This window comes from Anopheles coluzzii, chromosome 2, assembly GCF_943734685.1.
Source record: "Anopheles coluzzii chromosome 2, AcolN3, whole genome shotgun sequence".
Lineage (NCBI taxonomy): Eukaryota > Metazoa > Arthropoda > Insecta > Diptera > Culicidae > Anopheles > Anopheles coluzzii.
The window spans coordinates 105,357,420-105,376,116 of record NC_064670.1 but is presented as its reverse complement, the minus strand read 5'-3'; the positions used below and the strand labels follow the sequence as shown (position 1 = coordinate 105,376,116).

At 49.8% G+C, this 18,697-nt stretch overlaps 5 protein-coding genes across 6 annotated transcripts; 1 reads left to right on the top strand and 4 right to left on the bottom strand.

Moving 5' to 3' along the window:
- Window positions 1–237: 237 nt before the first annotated feature.
- On the bottom strand, window positions 238–1,426 carry LOC120953817 (charged multivesicular body protein 6). The gene is made up of 4 exons (XM_040374083.2): window positions 1,222–1,426; window positions 1,044–1,153; window positions 547–968; window positions 238–478 (listed from the first exon to the last, which is right to left on the bottom strand). The coding sequence occupies exons 1-4, from the start codon at window positions 1,291–1,293 to the stop codon at window positions 438–440; spliced, it is 645 nt and encodes a 214-aa protein (XP_040230017.2). The 5' UTR covers window positions 1,294–1,426; the 3' UTR covers window positions 238–437.
- An 81-nt stretch (window positions 1,427–1,507) lies between these two features.
- Window positions 1,508–3,894, bottom strand: LOC120953816 (esterase B1-like). Its single transcript, XM_040374082.2, has 4 exons — window positions 3,514–3,894; window positions 3,079–3,216; window positions 2,460–3,002; window positions 1,508–2,390 (listed from the first exon to the last, which is right to left on the bottom strand). The coding sequence occupies exons 1-4, from the start codon at window positions 3,652–3,654 to the stop codon at window positions 1,590–1,592; spliced, it is 1,623 nt and encodes a 540-aa protein (XP_040230016.2). The 5' UTR covers window positions 3,655–3,894; the 3' UTR covers window positions 1,508–1,589.
- A 444-nt stretch (window positions 3,895–4,338) lies between these two features.
- LOC120953815 (esterase B1-like) lies at window positions 4,339–6,930 on the top strand. Its single transcript, XM_040374081.2, has 7 exons — window positions 4,339–4,626; window positions 4,715–4,852; window positions 5,075–5,225; window positions 5,296–5,687; window positions 5,754–6,098; window positions 6,175–6,429; window positions 6,500–6,930. The coding sequence occupies exons 1-7, from the start codon at window positions 4,483–4,485 to the stop codon at window positions 6,701–6,703; spliced, it is 1,629 nt and encodes a 542-aa protein (XP_040230015.2). The 5' UTR covers window positions 4,339–4,482; the 3' UTR covers window positions 6,704–6,930.
- LOC120953814 (aldehyde oxidase 3-like) lies at window positions 6,673–11,551 on the bottom strand. Its single transcript, XM_040374080.2, has 6 exons — window positions 11,341–11,551; window positions 10,826–10,998; window positions 10,222–10,759; window positions 9,841–10,164; window positions 7,123–9,774; window positions 6,673–7,049 (listed from the first exon to the last, which is right to left on the bottom strand). Exons 1-6 carry the CDS (start codon window positions 11,378–11,380, stop codon window positions 6,979–6,981), a joined length of 3,798 nt encoding a protein of 1,265 aa, XP_040230014.2. The 5' UTR covers window positions 11,381–11,551; the 3' UTR covers window positions 6,673–6,978.
- A 1,317-nt stretch (window positions 11,552–12,868) lies between these two features.
- LOC120953813 (xanthine dehydrogenase/oxidase-like) lies at window positions 12,869–18,513 on the bottom strand. 2 transcript variants are annotated; one of them, XM_040374077.2, is made up of 6 exons: window positions 18,374–18,513; window positions 16,875–17,047; window positions 15,945–16,803; window positions 15,168–15,874; window positions 13,736–15,091; window positions 12,869–13,668 (listed from the first exon to the last, which is right to left on the bottom strand). In XM_040374077.2, the coding sequence occupies exons 1-6, from the start codon at window positions 18,420–18,422 to the stop codon at window positions 13,009–13,011; spliced, it is 3,804 nt and encodes a 1,267-aa protein (XP_040230011.2). In that variant the 5' UTR covers window positions 18,423–18,513; the 3' UTR covers window positions 12,869–13,008. The 2 variants fall into 2 exon arrangements, with proteins under 2 accessions (XP_040230011.2, XP_040230013.2); XM_040374079.2 differs by lacking the exon at window positions 18,374–18,513 and adding an exon at window positions 17,224–17,512.
- Window positions 18,514–18,697: the final 184 nt, after the last annotated feature.

Here is an 18,697-nt window from a genome sequence, read left to right as displayed (position 1 = left end):
GGGAGCATCGGCCGAGCTGTCAAATAAATTTGAAATCCGTGTGGGAGCTGTTATCGCCATAATCCGTTTGATTTGTTTATTTCGGTTTTGTGCTCTTGACCCGAAAGCGCTGCTTTTATTCAATTCGAGCGAAGCATTTTACTTTAATACATGTCGAAAGTTTATCTAAAACATTTTGCATTCCTGTGATATTATTCTATTTAAGTTAACAATACAACCACAAAGTGTGCGCACCGCTTTCCCATAGTTAGAATATGTTTATTTACACAGGTTTTCCAAAACGTTTGGAAAAAAAAACATTAAACGCTCATAAAGGCATATGTATATGAAGCATACACAAATCGTTGCAAAATTGCGACATACAAACCGATGGCAACAGTCCACGGAACAGCCACGGGGGCCCCTGTGCTAGGTGCAGCCTACCCCAAACTTCCACATTAAGCCTCCAAGGCAACCTTTTTGCTCGCTCCGGATGTATCTACAAAAGTGCATAAGTTGTTTGATGGTTTACTATCTCTTTAGCGAACCACGCGGCACTGGACTCACCCTTCTCCTTGCGCTTGCGCTCCAGAACGAGTTCCTCATCCGGAACGTCGGGCAACCGGGTGGAGATGTCCTCCGTTTCCAGCTCCTTTGGCTGCTCCGCACCGATTAGATCCTCCAGCTCGGCTAACACCTCGTCCTCATCTTCTTCGCTCAGCACACCGTTGAGCAGTGCGTCGATTTCCTGCTGCTTCTCGATGCTCTCCCTTGTTTCGTCCAGTATTTGCTCCACCTCGTCGATGGACAGGATTTCGTTGACCTTCTTAAGCGCCTCGTTGCCTACCTTCAGTCCGCTCACCACCTGCGCTTCGACCTGTGCGAACTCAATGTCGGAGGCAAGCTTTTCCAGCGTTTCCAGCTGCGCGTCCGTATTGCTCAGCAGCTTCTCCTGGTACTTTTTCTTGCGCAGCAACGTTTTGGCACGTCTAGGGAAAGCGGGGGAAGCAGATACCGTAGTGAATGTTATCGTTGTATTGAGAAACCTGAAACCTGATACGTACTCCTTCCGCCCACTGGCTAAACATTTCTTGGCCAGCTCGCGATCCTTTTCCAGCGAAAGTTCGATGCGCTTTTGATATTGCTTTAGCTTATCACGCTGTTGCTTCAGTTGCTGGAGAGATAAGAAGGCAAAAAGGTTTTAGCAGTTCCGTACAATGTGTGACAAAGAAGATTTCTTACCAGAACAGCTTTGTCCTGCTCCGTCACCCGACTGACGGGTTTTGTTTTAGTTTTTCCGAAAATGTTTCCCATCGTGCATGGACCGCAAAAGTGACTGGCTGGTTGCCGGAGGAACCTAATTGAATTATCAAATACGCTTAGAAAAAGAATAGAATCGTAAAACAGTGCGTTCCTATTCGCATAATGGACTTTTTTGTTTTGCAATGAGTCAGTGTTGTTTTGGTTGCTGTTCGGATTTGTTGTGACATTTACACTGTCAGCTGTTGACGGGTGATAGCAAGGTGCATACAGATAGGGTGGGCTTACTTGCACACGATTCATATAGAATTTATTGTTGTTCAAAATTTCGTCGAATAATATCGTACTGTCTAGAAGAGTGCATCATTTACGTAGAACGAATCCCACAGCTGCAGACGTCTCGATTCCGGCAGCTCCACAACCTCCACACCATCGTTGGAGATGTTCAAGCAATTGTACGGCGGTGCCGTTTTCGGGACGGCCGTCCACGACAGACTGGCGGTGCTATCACAGTTGGGATCGCTGTTGGTGGCAAAACTGGTGAAGATATCGACCAAGTGCTGGATGGCACGGTACTCGAGCGTGCTCTTGTCCAGCGGTTTCGCGAAGATGTTTGAAAACAGGTAAGAAATTTCATCCGCATGAGACGTCCCACGTGCGTTCGGGTCGACCATGTGGATACGATAGTGGTTAAAGAACGGAGAATCAACGCAGAAGCGATACACGAACGTTTTGGCAGTGCCGGCGTAGTTGGCCCGTGCCAGTATGGTACGATGCAGATCGTGCCAAAAGATGCGATCCGAGGCCATGTTAACGAATCCATCCAGGTTGTCGATCGAGGGGTTGGAATCTGGATAGTAGAGTTGCTTCAGCTGCTCCCCGAAAGCCATACGCTGCTCTAGGTTAAGCTTGAGATGGAAGGGAACATTGCCTACAAACAGTCGCGGATCCTGCAGCATGCTTGGAAGCTGTGGTTTCACTTTCGGCAGCAGTATCAGGCCCTCTTCGGAGGTTCCGCCGATCATGATGTCGATGGAATTTCCCCACGCAGTGCGGGACATCTCGAACGGCGATCGTGGGATGAAACATACCTCACTCTCGTACGGTTCGATCGTTGGCGCGAATGGAGAAAGCAGGCCTTCTTGTATTTCCTGCAGTTTTCAAACATTTGCGCATCAGTTTTGATTAAAAAGACTTTAGACTTTAAAATGGATAATTACCTGCGGTCCGAACAATTTTTCCTGATGATCCACAATGCTTTCCGGCGAAGCTTGGCGCAAATATTGCAGCGCCGCCTCCTCATCACCCTCGCCCTGCCAACCGATGGCTTTGGCCAGTTTTTCCGGCCAGTTGCGCTGGGGTGTAAGGGCCCAGCTACACATCGTGCTGCCCGACATGATGATGGCACGCTGGAACAAATTCTTCGACGCGTCCGCAATCGTGTGATACTGTACCGACGCTCCCCCGGCGCTGTGTCCAAACAGGGTGATCGCGCTGGGATCGCCGCCGAAGGACGCAATGTTGTCCCGCACCCATTGGAGCGCCAGCCTCTGGTCTTTCAGGCCCGCATTGCCCGGGACACCGGCCGTGGGTGATTGGCAGCAGAGGAAACCGAGTGCTCCGACGCGATAGTTAAGCGTTACCAGCACGATGTCTTTTTCGATCAGATAGTCCGGACCGTACAGTTCGGTTCCGCTGGTACCTTCGACGAATCCACCGCCGTAGATGTACACCATGACGGGCAGAGGTTTGGTGGGTTTAATCTGGAACAGGGTTAGTAAGTTGCATCATAACAGTTTGGTAATGGAAGTACTTCTGTTGGCAGTAGTCAATACTTACCGTTTTGCTGAATATGTTCAGCTTCAGGCTGTCTTCACTGCCGACAATTTTGTTAACGCGCCGATCAAAATGAAAGCAAGGGTCACATTGCTCGGTACAATCGAGAACCTGCGTCCAGTTTTCAGGTGGCGTGGGATCCTAGAAAGAGATGTTTATTTATTTTGTTTATTTTATTACAATAAAAATAATATTAAACTGTTTCGCTTGGGAACCACTGCTTTAAAAGCGAACGGTAATGGAATGACATCATGCATCAAGAGAGCCCCGGTGCATGATAAAACAACACTTAGCAAACTCATTCAATCAACCGGCAAAACACTCTGAGCATAGTTAACACTGGGAAAAGGGTGTTGCTCACTAATACCAGCAACTCACTTAGTTGCAAACTTTGTTACTGTCTCCCTTAAATTGTGTAAATGAATTATTTTATCTTACCTTAAAACGTAGCTCTCCGACCGGAGGCTTCGCGTACGGGATGCCCTGGAAGCTGACGTACCCAGTCCCGTAGAGCGATGTCCTGGCTGTGCCCTGAACCGGTCCGTAGCCGGTGCTAACAATCAGCTCGCTGTTGGCCATTGCAGCTTGATATGATTTGAATTTTCAAAGCTCTAAAATATCAGACGAACAAAAAAGGGACACAACACAGCACCAACTGCTCTGATACAATCACAACCCGAACCGTGCAAGAAGTAAACTGAACCACCTCTGTTGGAAGATTTCTAGATGACAAGTGGTTCGTGAGTTGTGGTTGTGCAGTAGGCCGCGGTTTGGGCGATAATGCTGTGGTGATCTTCGTTTCCCTTTTTTACGCGACTGATGGGGTGCTTTGCGCACGCAACAGCGATTGAGTTTGAGGTCAGTGTTTCTTACGCAAGAGCTGTGTTATAGGTTTTTTTTGTAAAATAATATTTTAAATTATTTTGAAGCGTAAATATTACAGAATATATTAAGAGAGTGTTGACGATGGATAATTTTAAAATATATTTATTTTAATAAATACAAAATATTGTAAAATTAAAAAGTAGATAAACATAGTCATAAAATAAGAAATGGATAAACCCAGCACTTTCATGCAAAGAGAAGAAACATATGCGATAATATATAACACTGTTGACCTTTATCATCGATCGGCTGACCTGTGCAGTTATCTCACCACTATCAATTACCGCCTCTTTGATAAAACTTAATAATAGACCGAGTAGCGAACGATTTGCCACCCTTATCGATAGAGTGCTATCAGCAAACGCTCCCCCCCGCTAGATTACATTCAGCCATAACCGTGCACCAGCTACCAGCTTCCCGAGCAAAAATATCTTTCCGCCACCTTACTAGCGGTGTGGTGCGGTCGCACAGACGTGTTTCGAACGTGATCTGCTCCGGTTGTTGTTTGCTAACGTATTCAAAATGAGCCAGCCCGATCACCCTGTCGCTGTGACGCAGTACGGCCCAGTGCGGGGCGTGAGGAAAACGGCCGCTACCGGTGTCGAGTACTTGAACTTCCAGCGGATACCTTACTGTAAACCACCGATCGGTGAGCGACGCTTTAAGGTAGAACAGATAGCAGATATCTACGGGAGGTGGACACCTCTTGAGAAAGTGTATTTAATTGTTTGTTTGATTACATCATCTTCGGAAGGATTTGGAGCTGCCAGAGCCATGGACGGAGCCGCTGGACTGCACCCAGCAGGGCCCCAGTGGATATCAGTTCAACAAGTTGCTGAACAAGATCGTGGGCAGTGAGGATCACCTGTACATGAATGTGTACACGAAAGAGGTAACAAAACGGTCAGAGTTGCCATGACTCCTTCGCAATTGTCTCTAATCATGGTGGAGCGATAGCAAATAGTGTGTTCTCATGCTTGTCTGGCGAAATCTCTTCCAGCCCCGCTCTCGTATCTTACGAGTAGGCTGTGACATTGTTTGTGGTCACAAAGATTTGGTGAATTTAAACACGTTTGTGCACTAGATTACTTACTGTTTTTCTCTTCCGTTTCAGCTCAAAACGGCAAAATTGCGCCCGGTAATGGTTTGGATTCATGGGGGCGCTTTTATGCGCGGCTCAAGCGGAACCGAAATGTACGGACCGGACTATCTCATCCAAAAGGACATTGTGCTGGTTACGTTCAACTATCGCATTGGAGCTTTCGGTACGGCTGGATGTGTGGCATTCCCATGTGATTCTCTTTTCTAACACAGCAAACCGTTTTCTGCTTTCAGGATTTTTGTCCCTCGATTCGAAGGAGCTTGGCATACCCGGAAATGGTGGTTTGAAGGATCAGAATGTGGCACTTCGCTGGGTGCGCGACAACATCGCACAGTTCGGTGGCGATCCCGACAATGTGACGCTGTTCGGTGAGAGTGCCGGTGGTTGCTCGGTCCATTACCATATGGTATCGAGCCAATCGAGACAGTTGTTCCGGCGGGCGATAGTGATGTCGGGCTGTACGTTGAACAACTGGTCAACGGCGCCAAGACGCGGTATGGCGGAAAGGTTGGCCAAAGCGCTCGGTTGGAACGGGAAGGGAGGCGAAGCGGAAGTGCTGAAGGTGCTGAGAGCAGCACCGGCCGAGGAAATCGTTAAGCATCAGGATCTGCTACTAACTCCGAATGTAAGAATACGAAAAAAATGATGTGGAGTCTAAAGAAAAGAATGTTAATTTCTCATGTATTCTTAGGAGCTGGAAAACCGTATTCTGTTCGCTTTTGGTCCAGTGGTGGAACCGTACGTAACGAAAAGCACTTTCATTCCGAAGGCACCATTAGAAATGTGCCGTGAGGCATGGAGCAACGACATCGACATACTGATCGGGGGCAACGCGGAGGAAGGATTGTTCTGCTTGAGCTCCATCAAGGAAAGCCCCGCCATAATGGATAATCTGAAAAACTTCGAGTATCTCGTACCTACCGAGCTAGAGCTGGTGCGTGGATCACAAGCATGCCAGCAGTATGGGCTGAAGTTGAAAAAGTTCTACTACGGTGAATCCCAACCATCATTCGACAATCGGGAAGGCTATTTAACGGTAGCATGAGAGCCACAAATCGGGCTTTTTTGTCAAACATTTATGTTTCTTTTTCCCTCCCTTCTTTTCTCTGCAGCTCATGACCGATAAGCTCTTCTGGCACGGGCTACACCGTACCGTCTGCTCGAGGATCAGCTCTCAAACGCCGGCCAAAACGTTCGTCTACCGGTTTGCAGTAGATTCGGAAACGTACAATCACTATCGCATCTATTTCTGCGATCGTAACGCTCGCGGTACCGCCCATGCGGATGATCTTTCGTACCTGTTTAAGAACGTGTTCAGCCCGGTGCCGGATGTGGGCACGATGGAGTACAGGACGATGCAAACGCTGGTAAGTAGTATGGTTTGCGTAGTGTTTGCGTAGTATTTAGAAAGCACTTTAAAGGAACATTTCGCAACAGGTCGAGTTGTTTACTAACTTTGCGACGGTGGGCAGCCCGAATGTTGGCGGCAGTGTTGGCGACATATGGCAACCGGTGGGTGCAAAGGTGGAGCCGTACAAGTGTTTAAATATTAACAATGGCGGTGTGAGCTTTATCGATTTGCCGGAAATGAGACGCATGCAGCTATGGGATTCGTTGTACAAACGGGAACAGTTGTATTAAGAGAGGTAAACACTTTATACGGTGCTGGTAGTACAGTTTGATTGCATCTTTAGTAGCTTACTAAATATCGTAGTTATATTTTTTATTAAATTGATAAATCAAATTATTAGATTTTTCATGTATGTCTTTGTTGGTTGGTTTAAAGATAAATTTACAAGAAACTTAAACAATTGTCGACATATAAAACGTAGAAGTGTTTGATTGAACACTAAAATGCTACAAAGGAATTATGCGTTATCGAGTTTATCAAAACAAAACAGCGATTCTCCTTTTTTTTACGTCAATTTAAACTGCTCGATCGTGCTGCCAGCCAGCAGACATATTTGTTCGGGAGTCGCTGGCACCTCTGGAAAAGAGAGAAAGAAAACAACATGAAATCACTCCTCCTAGAGTCACACCTCCAACCAAACACTACTCACCGATCGGATACCACTCATCGGGCAGACCGGCCTGCTTGCGTGCCGAGTTCAGTGCCATGCGCAGAGCAAACAGCAACGAAACGGTCATGTTGAGCGCTGGCTCACCGGTCGTTTTTGACCGCAGTACAAAGTTTTCGTTGTGTGTGCGCTGCAAAAACTTGACGCGAAAGTCGACCGGAATATCCTTCGCACCAGGCGGTTTGTAGTTCCAGGAGCGGTTGGTCAGCAGCTGGCCCGACTCCCCGCTGTAGACGAGCTGCTCGGTAAAGTACAGCCCGATGCCCATCACAAACGCACCCTCGATCTGTCCAATGTCGATACCGGGGCTGATGCTCTCCCCGACGTCCTCCAGTATGTCAACGCGACGAATCTGCACGCTGCCGGTAAGGATGTCGACCTCCACCTCGGAGCACGTCAGACCCCACACCACGTAGTGCTGCATCTCCGTCACGTTATACTGGTAGAGCGCGCACAGGTCCACGTGCTGCTGGTGGCAGCGTTGTGTGATCGCTTCCCACGACTCTTCCGGATGCTGCTCGCGCACAGGATCGATGCGCTTGCGCAACATTTCGCACGCTTTCTGCACCGCATAGCAGGCTGCATCGCTCGTCATACTGCCACCGGACACGATCGCATTCGGTGAGGTGATATTTGCCATTGCCTTCACCCGTATCATGTCCGTCGGGATGCCTAGGGCACGGGCAGCAACTTGCGTCACCTTTGTGTTAACGCCCTGACCCATATCGATGCCACCGGTAGTGATGGCCACGCTACCATCCGCATGGTAGATCGACACTAGCGCGTGCAGCGTACCGACAAAGTACTGCGGGTAGCGCATCGGTACGATCGCTAGACCACGCTTAATCCAACGGTTGTTTTCATTGAATTGATTTATCTCATCGCGCCGCGCTTCATACTCCACATCCTGCGCAAACATGGGCAGCAGCTCCCAGATTTTGCTATCCTCGGTAAGATTCTGCATTCGCACGGCCAGCGGATCGAGCCCGAGCCGGTGCGCGATATGCTCCATCATGTTCTCCGCCATGCTGATGCCTTCGTTCGTGCCCGGGCCACGGCAGTAGGTGGTGCTGGCAGACTCCGTCAGCACGCTGTGCCCCACCACCTTCCAGCTGCTCGTATCGTAGCAGTTGCGATAAAACAAAAAGGTAACCTGCTCAACCGGCTCGTTCAAACTGCAGCCAGAATCTTGATAGAAACGGTTCAGCAATCGCTCCACACGGCCACGCTCGTCCACCTCGATCTCGTACCGACTGACGCACGCCGAACGTTTGCCGATCGCCGCCATATTATCCTCCAGCGAGACGATCAACCGTACCGGGCGCTGCGAGTAGTGTGCCGCAATGGCACAGGCACAGGCGACCTGGGACGCGCGCGATATCTTCGCTCCAAAGGCACCGCCCAGCCGGCGTATGCGGAAGTTGAGGCTGTTTTCCGGCACGCGCAGGGCGCGCGCGATCGCAATCTGGCAGATGTCGACCCACTGGGTCGAGCTGTACACGTCCATCCCATCGTCGATCGGTACGCACACGCACTGTTGCGTCTCCGTCGACAGATGGTACTGGCTCGGCAGATCGAAACTGCCCTCGAGCCGGATCGGTCCCGCGCCGGTTTCGTACCGTTCGCCCACCTCCAGCTGAGCGCTCGCGTGTATGCGCTCGGTTCGGTTTGCCCGAATCACATCCTTCACCGTGGGCAGAATGGGTTCCCCGTCCGGTGGACCGTACACGATCTCAACCACCTTCGCGGCACGGTACGCTTCGTCGTACGTTTCGGCGAGCACAATGCCTACCGGCTGGCCGTGGTAAAGCACACGATCGCTGCAGAATATCTCCTCCACCTGCTTGTTGCCCAGCTCCGTGGGCATGAAATTGTTGCTGCCGGGTATGTCGCGGGCAGAGTAGAACGCTACCACCCCGGCACGTGTCAGCGCTTCGGACGGATCGATGCTTACGATGCGGGTGCGTGGTTTGGTGGCGAGCACAAACGCCCCGAACAGTTGCCCGGGCAGGTTCGGCAGGTCATCGGTGTAGTCCGCTTCGCCGGCCGTTTGGGACAGTCCCTCCACTTTCGGCATGTGCTTCGTTACGGGCCAATGCTCTTGAATCGTATCGTACATTTGGCGGCCGCTCGACAGCATCCGCTTGCCAGGCTGCGTACCGTTCGCGTACAGTGGGTTGATCGGTACGCCGCGATCTGCTGCGATGCTTAGTACGGCACGGTAGAACAGTGACAGGGCCAGCTGTTTCCGGTACTCGGGGGCAGCATCCGGTGGCACGTAGTTTGGTGCAATGGTTGTGTGGAGCATTTCGAGCGCCTCTTGCAATACCGAGCCGTCGAAGATGTCCTTCCCAACGAGGAAGCTTTCCAGCTGCACGGCATGGGTAAAGCCGGGCGTGATGCCACCGTAACAGATGGAAGCGGTGCGGAGCTTTGAGTCCTGGAACTGCAGTAGAAACACCGCGTTGACGTACGCGTGTGCATTCTGTGCCCGTGGCATCACTTTGTAGGTGCGCAGCGAGTACTGCTCGGGATCGAGCGGGTACAGTAGGATGTTAAGTATGATACGTTTACTCATGTTCATCGACAGATATTCTTCCACCGTGACGATCTTTGTGGAGGTGGTAGAAGTCGCTAAAATTGAGAAGAGGCTTTATCTTAGAGCATCATAATCACATAAGTCCACAAAGAAGCACTTACCGATCGTTAAACGTGCGCCAACGCCCTCTAGCAGCAGATACACATCGGACGGGAACTCTCGGTACTGATGCTTTATGCTGAGGTTACCTGCGATCGTGCCCACATTGCGCACCGGCACGTTAGCGATCAGGTCCAGGTGTTTGACCAGCTCGCGACAGTATTCGTACCCTTTAGCAGTGGTCGCCTCCTCTAGAATGATCATCAGCTCGGTTAGCGAAACGTTCGCACCGATCGTCAGTGCATCGTTGAAGTAGTTTACACGCAGATCCGCTACCGAGTTAATGTCGATAAACACCTCCAGATCGTGGGGTCGTCGATAAACGCCTGAAAAAAGGTAGATGTATGAAGCTCGCATTGATCCTCGCTCAAGCCTTTACCTACCTGTGGCAGTGTTTCCCGCAACCAGCATGTACGATCGTGCTTCTATTTTATCAAATATCCTAAAGATGGCCTGCACATTCTCCACCTTGTACCACTCGCGCCCTCCAACGAACTGCAGATGAATATCGTTCGCCTCCTCGCCCTGTGCTGCCAGCGAGCACTTGCCGGTGCAGGGCGCTCCCTCCCGGCTTTTGGGGCAAATTTTAGGCACCTCTTCTATGTCCTGACACACCTCCAGCAGCTTCGCGTTGGCATCGATCGCAAGCGATTTGAACGCGTCCAGAATCGCCCGATAGCCGGTACAGCGGCATATATTACCGCCAAAAGAATTCTCCACCTCTTCCATCGTGACCTGTCCGTTCTTCGCTTCCAGCAAGCTGTACATGTTCATGACCATGCCAGGGGAGCAGAACCCGCACTGGGTACCGTTGAAGTGGGCCAGCCGACGCTGGGCAGGATGGTATCCTTCCAGCTTGTTACCGATGCCCTCGATGGTGACGATATCCAACCCGTTGCAGGAAAACAGTGGAAATAGACACTAAAAAGACCAGGGAAGAAGCTCTTAGCAATGGCAGGATAATGATTGGCCACTGTGATATCGTACCGAGTTGACTGCCCGTGATATGACATCCTTCGTGACGGGATGTTGCCCACTAACGTTGACGATACAGGCGCCGCAGCCACCCTCGCGGCACATGAACTTGGTGCCTTTGAGCTGAGCATGGTAGCGTAGATAAGTGCCTAGCGAGGTATCGATCGGGACGGTGCTGCTGTTAGCTATGGTGGAAGGGGTAAAACGAGAAACGCAGAAATATATAATAACACACTGAATTTAGGAATCTGCTGTGGCTGAGAGAGAGAGCTGTGCGGCAGATAGGCTGGGTGATAACAACCGATTTAGCAGAGCTGTTGGGGCATGATGGTATATCTATTACGGACACAGACACACAGCGCAGTTCCCTTATTATTAACTCGCCGGCGTATTGAACCCCTCCCGCACAACCACGGATGGCAATTTATCACTGATACGGCCGAGACTCGCCATTCTCTATCGAACCAAAACGATCGTTCGAGGCACCCCGATAAGATTTCCCATTCCGTATACTTGCTTGTGCGCACCTTTGTGCACCTTCCCGTTGATGGTGAACACTATTTGCATGGTTATTTGGGGCTGGCTTTTCGTTGTGGCTCGTGTCAGCCGAAGATTAGCGCAAATGCGGTTCGATGAAAGAATACACACAACACTCTCCCTGCTGGAGCTTTGCGCGATAGAACAGCGATCGAGCGACTAGCGTACGTGCACGCGAGTCGCGAGTTAGCGAGAGACTAAAGTCGCGACTTCTCATCAACGCAGCGCAGTGTCGCGCCGGGGGTTTTTATACACCCCGAGTCCGTACGTACGTACCTTATCACCGTCGGCCGGCCTATTGTGTTTGCGTGACAGCATCGCTGGGGCGGCAGGCAGGCGTAGAGGTTTCACGTGTTTGTTGTTGCCGGTGCGTGAGAGAACGTTTGAGAGCGTAAGCGGGGTTTTGCGTGTGTGTTTAGCGAGTATACCCGTTCGGCACAGGTGACCGTGTGTTGGTACGATCGACGGCATTGTTTCCACGTGAACGGAATTTAAATCATCACCGGTTGGGAGGCGTTTCGATTGCTGTGCTTGGCCCAACCCGGCGTGTATTGAACCGGTTCGAACGGTTTGGAGTTCGAAATTTTGGCACCCTATAATTGGAACGGGCTAAGGTCACACGCCAAGGTCTCTAAATTGGCGTAGGTTTTGTTCGGGAATCGTTGATGCGTGGGAAAGAAAATAAATGCGGCTTTCGTTTATTTTTATGTTTTTAACTTTTATCGAAACCCCGATGCATGTATCTTATCAATAAATTGAAAGCTTCTTCCTGATATCTTTAACTGAGTGATAAAAATAGATTTTTATTAATCGCTTTTTTATCAACCAACTTATCGCAGAATATTCTCGTTTGTAAGGATACAACGATAATGGGGAAAGTAAGCATTAAGGGAAACATATCGTCATCATATATCATACGCTATTTGCACCGGAGAAGATGGAGCTACCTGGTGGTCTAATGGTAGCCTCACCGGTTCCTATCATACCGGACGTGTATCGCATCCCATTTTAACCTACTCCCAAGTAGCTAGGGCACGCCATGCCTGTAATAAATGTCGGCGTTGTGCCACAATAGTGTGGAAGTACTAAAGGAATGTATCATCTTCTTCTCTACTATTTGGCTAACGTCCTACGCAATGATTCCGGCCTATACAGACTTTCGAGACCTTATTCAATACCACGCAGCCGGATAAGTCAGTCCCTTGTTACGGGGGGGATGGTCCACATGAGGCCATATGTCGGGCATGGATATGGTATTAAGCCGTACTAGTTTCACGATTATACTACGCGACCGCCCCCGTATAGTATTAATTTACGCCTTTAAAGGAATGTATATAGTATTTATTTAAAATGATATTATTATTCCATATGATATCTTAAAATGGAATTCGAATGGAATTCTGGCGGTTCGTGAATTCAAATATCGGCTGAGCCTGAGACCCAATATTCACAATGCATTAATGCAGATGTTCGGACTGATTGTTGCACATTGATAATCATTTCCTATATGCCGGTAAATTGTAATTTCTTCATCTCTTTTTCTATATTCTTTATAGTTTATTGATTCCATGCTACAATACAGGTGATGCAAACATTGCATTTCAACCAAATAAAACACCAATTAATAAAGCAAATGGTATGGGAGCACGCAAAATGCATTAGTTCAGCAGATACTGCTCCGCCGAGTTACCCGCCATCAGATACACCTGATCAGGCGTGGATGGCGCACCGAGCTGAACCCAATCGTTCGGTAGCCCCGCATCGGTACGTGCGGCCAGCACTGCATTGCGCAAAGCGCACAGTACGGACACGGTCATATTCATGGCCGGTTCACCGGTTGCCTTCGATCGGAGCACACCGGTCGCGTTGGAGCTCTTCTGCAGGAAGCGCACGCGGAAGTCGACCGGAATGTCCTTCGCGCCCGGCGGCTTGTACGTCCAGGTGCGGTTCGTCAGCAGTGCACCCGTCTGCGGATCGTAGACCAACGCTTCGGTCAAGTAGTAGCCAACGCCCATAATGAACGCACCCTCCACCTGACCGACATCGATACCGGGGCTCAAGCTTTCACCCGTATCCTCCAAAATGTCAACCCGACGAAGCTGTACGTTGCCGGTCAGCACGTCGATCTCCACCTCGCTGCAGGTCAAACCCCAGATGATGTAGGCCTGCAGATCTTCCGCCTTGTACATGTAGGTCGCACACAGGTCCACATTCTTGAAGTGGCTCGTTTCTACGACCGTTTCCCAGGGTGCGTCCTTCAGCTCCTCCCGGATCGGTTTCATGCGCTCCAGCAAAATCTCGCATGCCTTCTTTACCGCCTGTGGAAGGAGAGTTAGAACGTTAGAATTTGATACGATTAAGCAACCAAACGACAATTCCACTTACGAAGCACACGGTCTCGCTGGTCATGCTTCCACCGGTACAGATAGCGTTCGGTGACGTCATGTTGGCCGACGGTTTGATGCTAATCTTTTCCATCGGAATGCCCAGCACATAGGCCGCGACCTGGGCGACCTTCGTGTTCATGCCCTGGCCCATCTCAATGCCACCGTGCGTGATGGCGACCGTACCGTCCGTATGGTAGATCGACACCAGCGCATGAATCGAACCGAAATACCCGAGCGGGTAGCGCATCGGCGTGATGGCAATGCCACGCTTTCTCCAGCGGTTCTCACGATTAAACTGGTCGATTTGCTTCTTGCGCAGATCGTACTTGACGTCGGCACGGAACTCCGGCATCAGCTCGTACATTTTCAAATCCTTCGGCATGTTCGCCATGCGTACGTCGAGCGGATCCAGCCCGGTCGCGTGTGCGACGTGCTCCATGATGGTTTCCACCATGGCAATGCCCTCGGTCGTGCCTGGTGCACGGCACCAGGTGTTACTAGCAGAATCCGTAACGGCACCCTTGGCGACGGTCTTCCACGCCTTGTTGTCGTAACAGTTGCGGAAAAACTCGGCACAGTGGCCCATCGACTCGTTCAGACAGGATCCAAAGTCATGCACGTACTCGTTGTGCAGCTTGGTAATCTTGCCATCCTTTTGGACGTCCACCTCGTAGTTGGAGACGACACCGTACCGCTTACCGATGGCTTCCATGTTAGCCTCGAGCGTCATCACCAGACGCACCGGCCGGCGGGTTTTGTGGGCAGCGAGGGCCGCCGCACATGCAATCAGGGTGGCCCTTGTACCCTTGCTTCCGTAACCACCGCCCAAGCGACGGACGTACAGGTTGAGGCTGTTCTCCGGCACCTGTAGCATCTTGGAGATGGCAATTTGCGTGAAATCGATCCACTGCGTTGCGGAGTACACGTCCATACCGTCCTCGATCGGGATGCAGACGCAGGTCTGCGTCTCCATCGTGTAATGGTACTGGCCACCAATTTCAAAGGTTCCCTTCACCTTGATCGCACCTTCGGGTGCAGCTTCAAACTCTTCGCCCAGCGTACTGTACGGCATATCGTGCAACCGTTCAGTGGCCTTAGCGCGCAGCACATCCTTTACGGTCGGGTAACGTACAGACGCCGTTGTTCCGTACTGTACCTTCACCAGTTTGGTGGCCCGGTTAGCCAGACTGAACGTTTCAGCGACAATCAGACCAACCGGTTGGCCGTGGTAGATGATTTTCTCGCTGCAGAAAATTTCCTCATCGTGAGGTCCCATGAATCCTTTGAAGTACATGAAATTGTTGGCCCCAGGGATGTCCTTTGCCGAGTAGAAGGCAACAACGCCCGGTAGTTTCTAGAATTAAATCAAAAGCAGAAATTAATAAATAACAAAGAATACGTAACTCCTCGTACTTCTTTGCCCAACATACCAGCGCTTCCGAAGCATCAATGTTGACAATCGTCGTTTGTGACTCCGTTCCTAGGACGAAGGCCGCATACAGCTCGTTCGGAAAGACGGGCAAATCGTTGGCGTACTTTGCTTCGCCGGAAGTTTGCAACAGCCCTTCAATTTTCGGGATGTTCTTAGTGAGCGGCCAGTTCTCCTTAATCGTGTCGAACGATTGCGTGCCAGACGAAAGTGGTCGATCGAGAACGGATCCACCGGACTTGTACTCATTTTTAACGGACGCATTCAGCTCGGGAGCAATGTTAAGGGCAAATTTGTAGAACAATGATAGGGCAAGATTTTTACGATACTCAGGAGCAGCATCCGGAAGCACCCAGTCGGGATTCAGCTCAGCGGCCAGAGTCTTGAGAGCACCTTGGATCGTTTCGTTGGTAAGAAGGTTCTTACCCTTGAGGAACTCTTCCGTCTTGAGTGCATGGGTAAACTGAGGATCAATTCCACCGAAGCAAATGTTGCTGGAGATGATCTCAGATCCCTCTAGCTTTAACAGGAAGGCTCCGTTGACGTATGCGTGAGCGTTCTGAGCACGGGGCATGATCTTGAATGTGCGATAAACGTAGACGGATGGGTAGAGCGGAGGAAGGATCACATTGAGGAGCAGCTTTTTGTTCATATTCATGGTGACGTACTGGGACGGTCGGACGGTAGATGTCTTGCCTTGGGACTCCACTGAAATAGGGATGAGAATGTTTGATGAAGGAGTGTTCCAATGTCCATTATAACAATTGTAAATACTCACAGATCGTCAGTGTCGCATTAGCAGCCTCCAAGATCAAGTAGAGGTCGGAGGGGAACTCGTTGTGTTGGTTCTTGATGCTGAGGTTACCAGCGATGGTTCCAGTATTACGAACAGGCACGTTGGCAATCAAATCGATGTGACGAACCATGTGCTCGAAGTAGGAAAAGTTATTGTTTTGCTTCGCCGTGTTGGTCAACAGGTCCATCAGCTCAGTCAGCGAAGTTCCAGCTCCAACAGTAAGAGAGCTTCCAACCGAACTGGTCCGCAGCTCTTGGACAGCGTTGATATCGATGAAGACTTGAATTCCGTCGCTTCGACGGTACACACCGTGGGCAGTGTTACCTCCGATGAGCGTGTACGGCTTATCTCCAATGCTCTCGAAGATGGCAAAGATGTCGCTCACGTTGTACACCTTGTGCCACTCCTTTTGCTCCTCGAAGCTCAGATGGAGGCCTTTGTTGGGGTTAGTTTTTCCTGCCGCGGCACACTTGCCAGCACAGGCCGATCCGGTCTTGGGACAGATCTTGGTAAGATCCTCAATATCCTGGCACTTTGCCTTGAGCTTGGGATCAGCATCGACGGCCAGTGCCTTGAAGGCGTCCAAAATCGGTCGGTAGCCGGTACAGCGGCAGATGTTACCACCGAAAGAGTTCTCGATCTCCTCCATGGTGACCTTTCCCTTCTTCGCTTCCAGCAGACTGTACATGTTCATGACCATGCCAGGGGAGCAGTAGCCACACTGGGTACCGTTGAAGTGGGCCAGCAGCTTTTGGGTGGCATGGTAGCCCCGCTGCTTGTCACCAATACCCTCGACGGTGGTAATGTCCATGCCATGGCAGGCGAGAACAGGAAACAGGCACTGTTTTCGCAGAAGTGGAGATAAAATTAGTCACGTGGCTGTTGTAGGGAATGATTGGGAGAGTGTATTACCGAGTTGACAGCATAGGAGAAGACATCTCCGGTGACCGGGTGTACTCCGCTCAGATTGACGACGCAAGCACCGCAGCCTCCCTCAAGGCACATGAACTTGGTGCCACTGAGATGGGCATGGTTGCGGATGAAGGTGTTCAAGGACGTATCAACCGGCACACTCGTCGAGTTGACTGCAATAATGAAATATATATAAAGACACACAAATCACAAGAATAGCTGATTATGAAATTGCAAAAAACGTCGATATCATCGTGTCTTTTATTTCCTTGATGATAGCGTGATGTCATAATCTTATCGATATGGTCGTTAAGTTTTTTTGTTCTGCCCCGCACCATACGATACTCACTTTGATAAGGTTTCGCATTGATAGAGAAAATCACCTCCATGATGATGGGGACGGTTTTTGGGCACAGAAAGATAATTTGCAGCTAATTTCACAACACTGTGCAAAAATCACTCGAAAACACTTTCGGTAACTGGAGACTGGAAGTGGTTGACAAATGAGCACAACTGCAGAATTCAAGCTGTCACTAAAGTGTTGAATCGTAGTAGCACTGGCGCGCAGCGATTTCAAACAAAAAAAGCACTGTGGAATCCAAGTAGCTCCGCTCACTACGACTGATCGTCAGCGAGTGAGGAGCGTGCGCGAAGATTGCAACGATTTGGTAGTGGCAGAAAATCGCGATAAACACACGCCACGCTTATCGAACGGGCAGGTTCTAGTGCAAAAATGTGCTCTGTCACCTTGGTCAATTGTTTAGTGGCCGGCTAATGGTGGTTGGTGGTGGGTGTGTGTGCGTGTGCGTCACACCGTCATCCCACCCAACCCACCGGAACGCGACGTTGAGGACAAATCTTGTCCATCTACTACTGGAATCGAATCGCACAGTCGTCGACCACGGTAAGTAATGAAACCTCTGCCTTCGGGGGACCTATTACGGTGATAATCGGGATCCGTTGTATAATCGTAACTGGGATAGACACACGAATACACTGAGCGGTGTAGTTCATTGAGTATAAATTAATGAAATCGTAGTAAATTACTACGCCGGCACTGTATTGCTATGTTTGCAGTGCCATTGAGGTACAGTGCTTGAAAGGATGATAACGGCAAGACAAAACAGTTTACTTCGAGAGTTGTAATTTGAGCTGCACTTAAGGCGTCGTGTGAGAAAAAGCTTGTAAACAATTTGTTATTGTTCCATTTTCATGAAAAAAAATGGTTTAATTTATATTTTTATTTATCATTGAACTGAAAAATGTATTTAATTTAAAATGAAAACCACTCTTTTTTCTAGACTTCGAATATTAACCAAAAAGATCAGCTGCAGATCTCTGTTCAAGTGCAAAACCTCAACTCACACCTTACAACAAAACTCAACTAATATGATCTAACACAGTCAAATCAGCGAACAATTCACCGTTCCCTTCATTCGACCCCCCTTCATTTTTCGCTGTATCATGGCATAGATTCGTTCGTTCCTTCCGCCACTCACCATTGTACACCTTTCCGTTGATCGTGAAGTTGATCTCCAGCAGCACCATCACCGTTCCTTTTTTGTATGAAAAATCGTCCACTCCACAAACAATTCGCAAACGAATGAATGAAAAGGGGTATAAATATTTAGAAAGAAAAAAAAGTCCAATCGCACCCCTCTATCAAAATTCGGCCCCACACGTTTTCGGTAGCTCGCCGGCACTACAACTAACGCGCCGCGAGAGAGCACCAAGGCCGTGGAGGCAAATTTTGGCTCGGCCACGCGATTGCGTTGATGGTGGTGAGCAAAATATAGGGGATGAGAGACCATCCCCCCTTTACA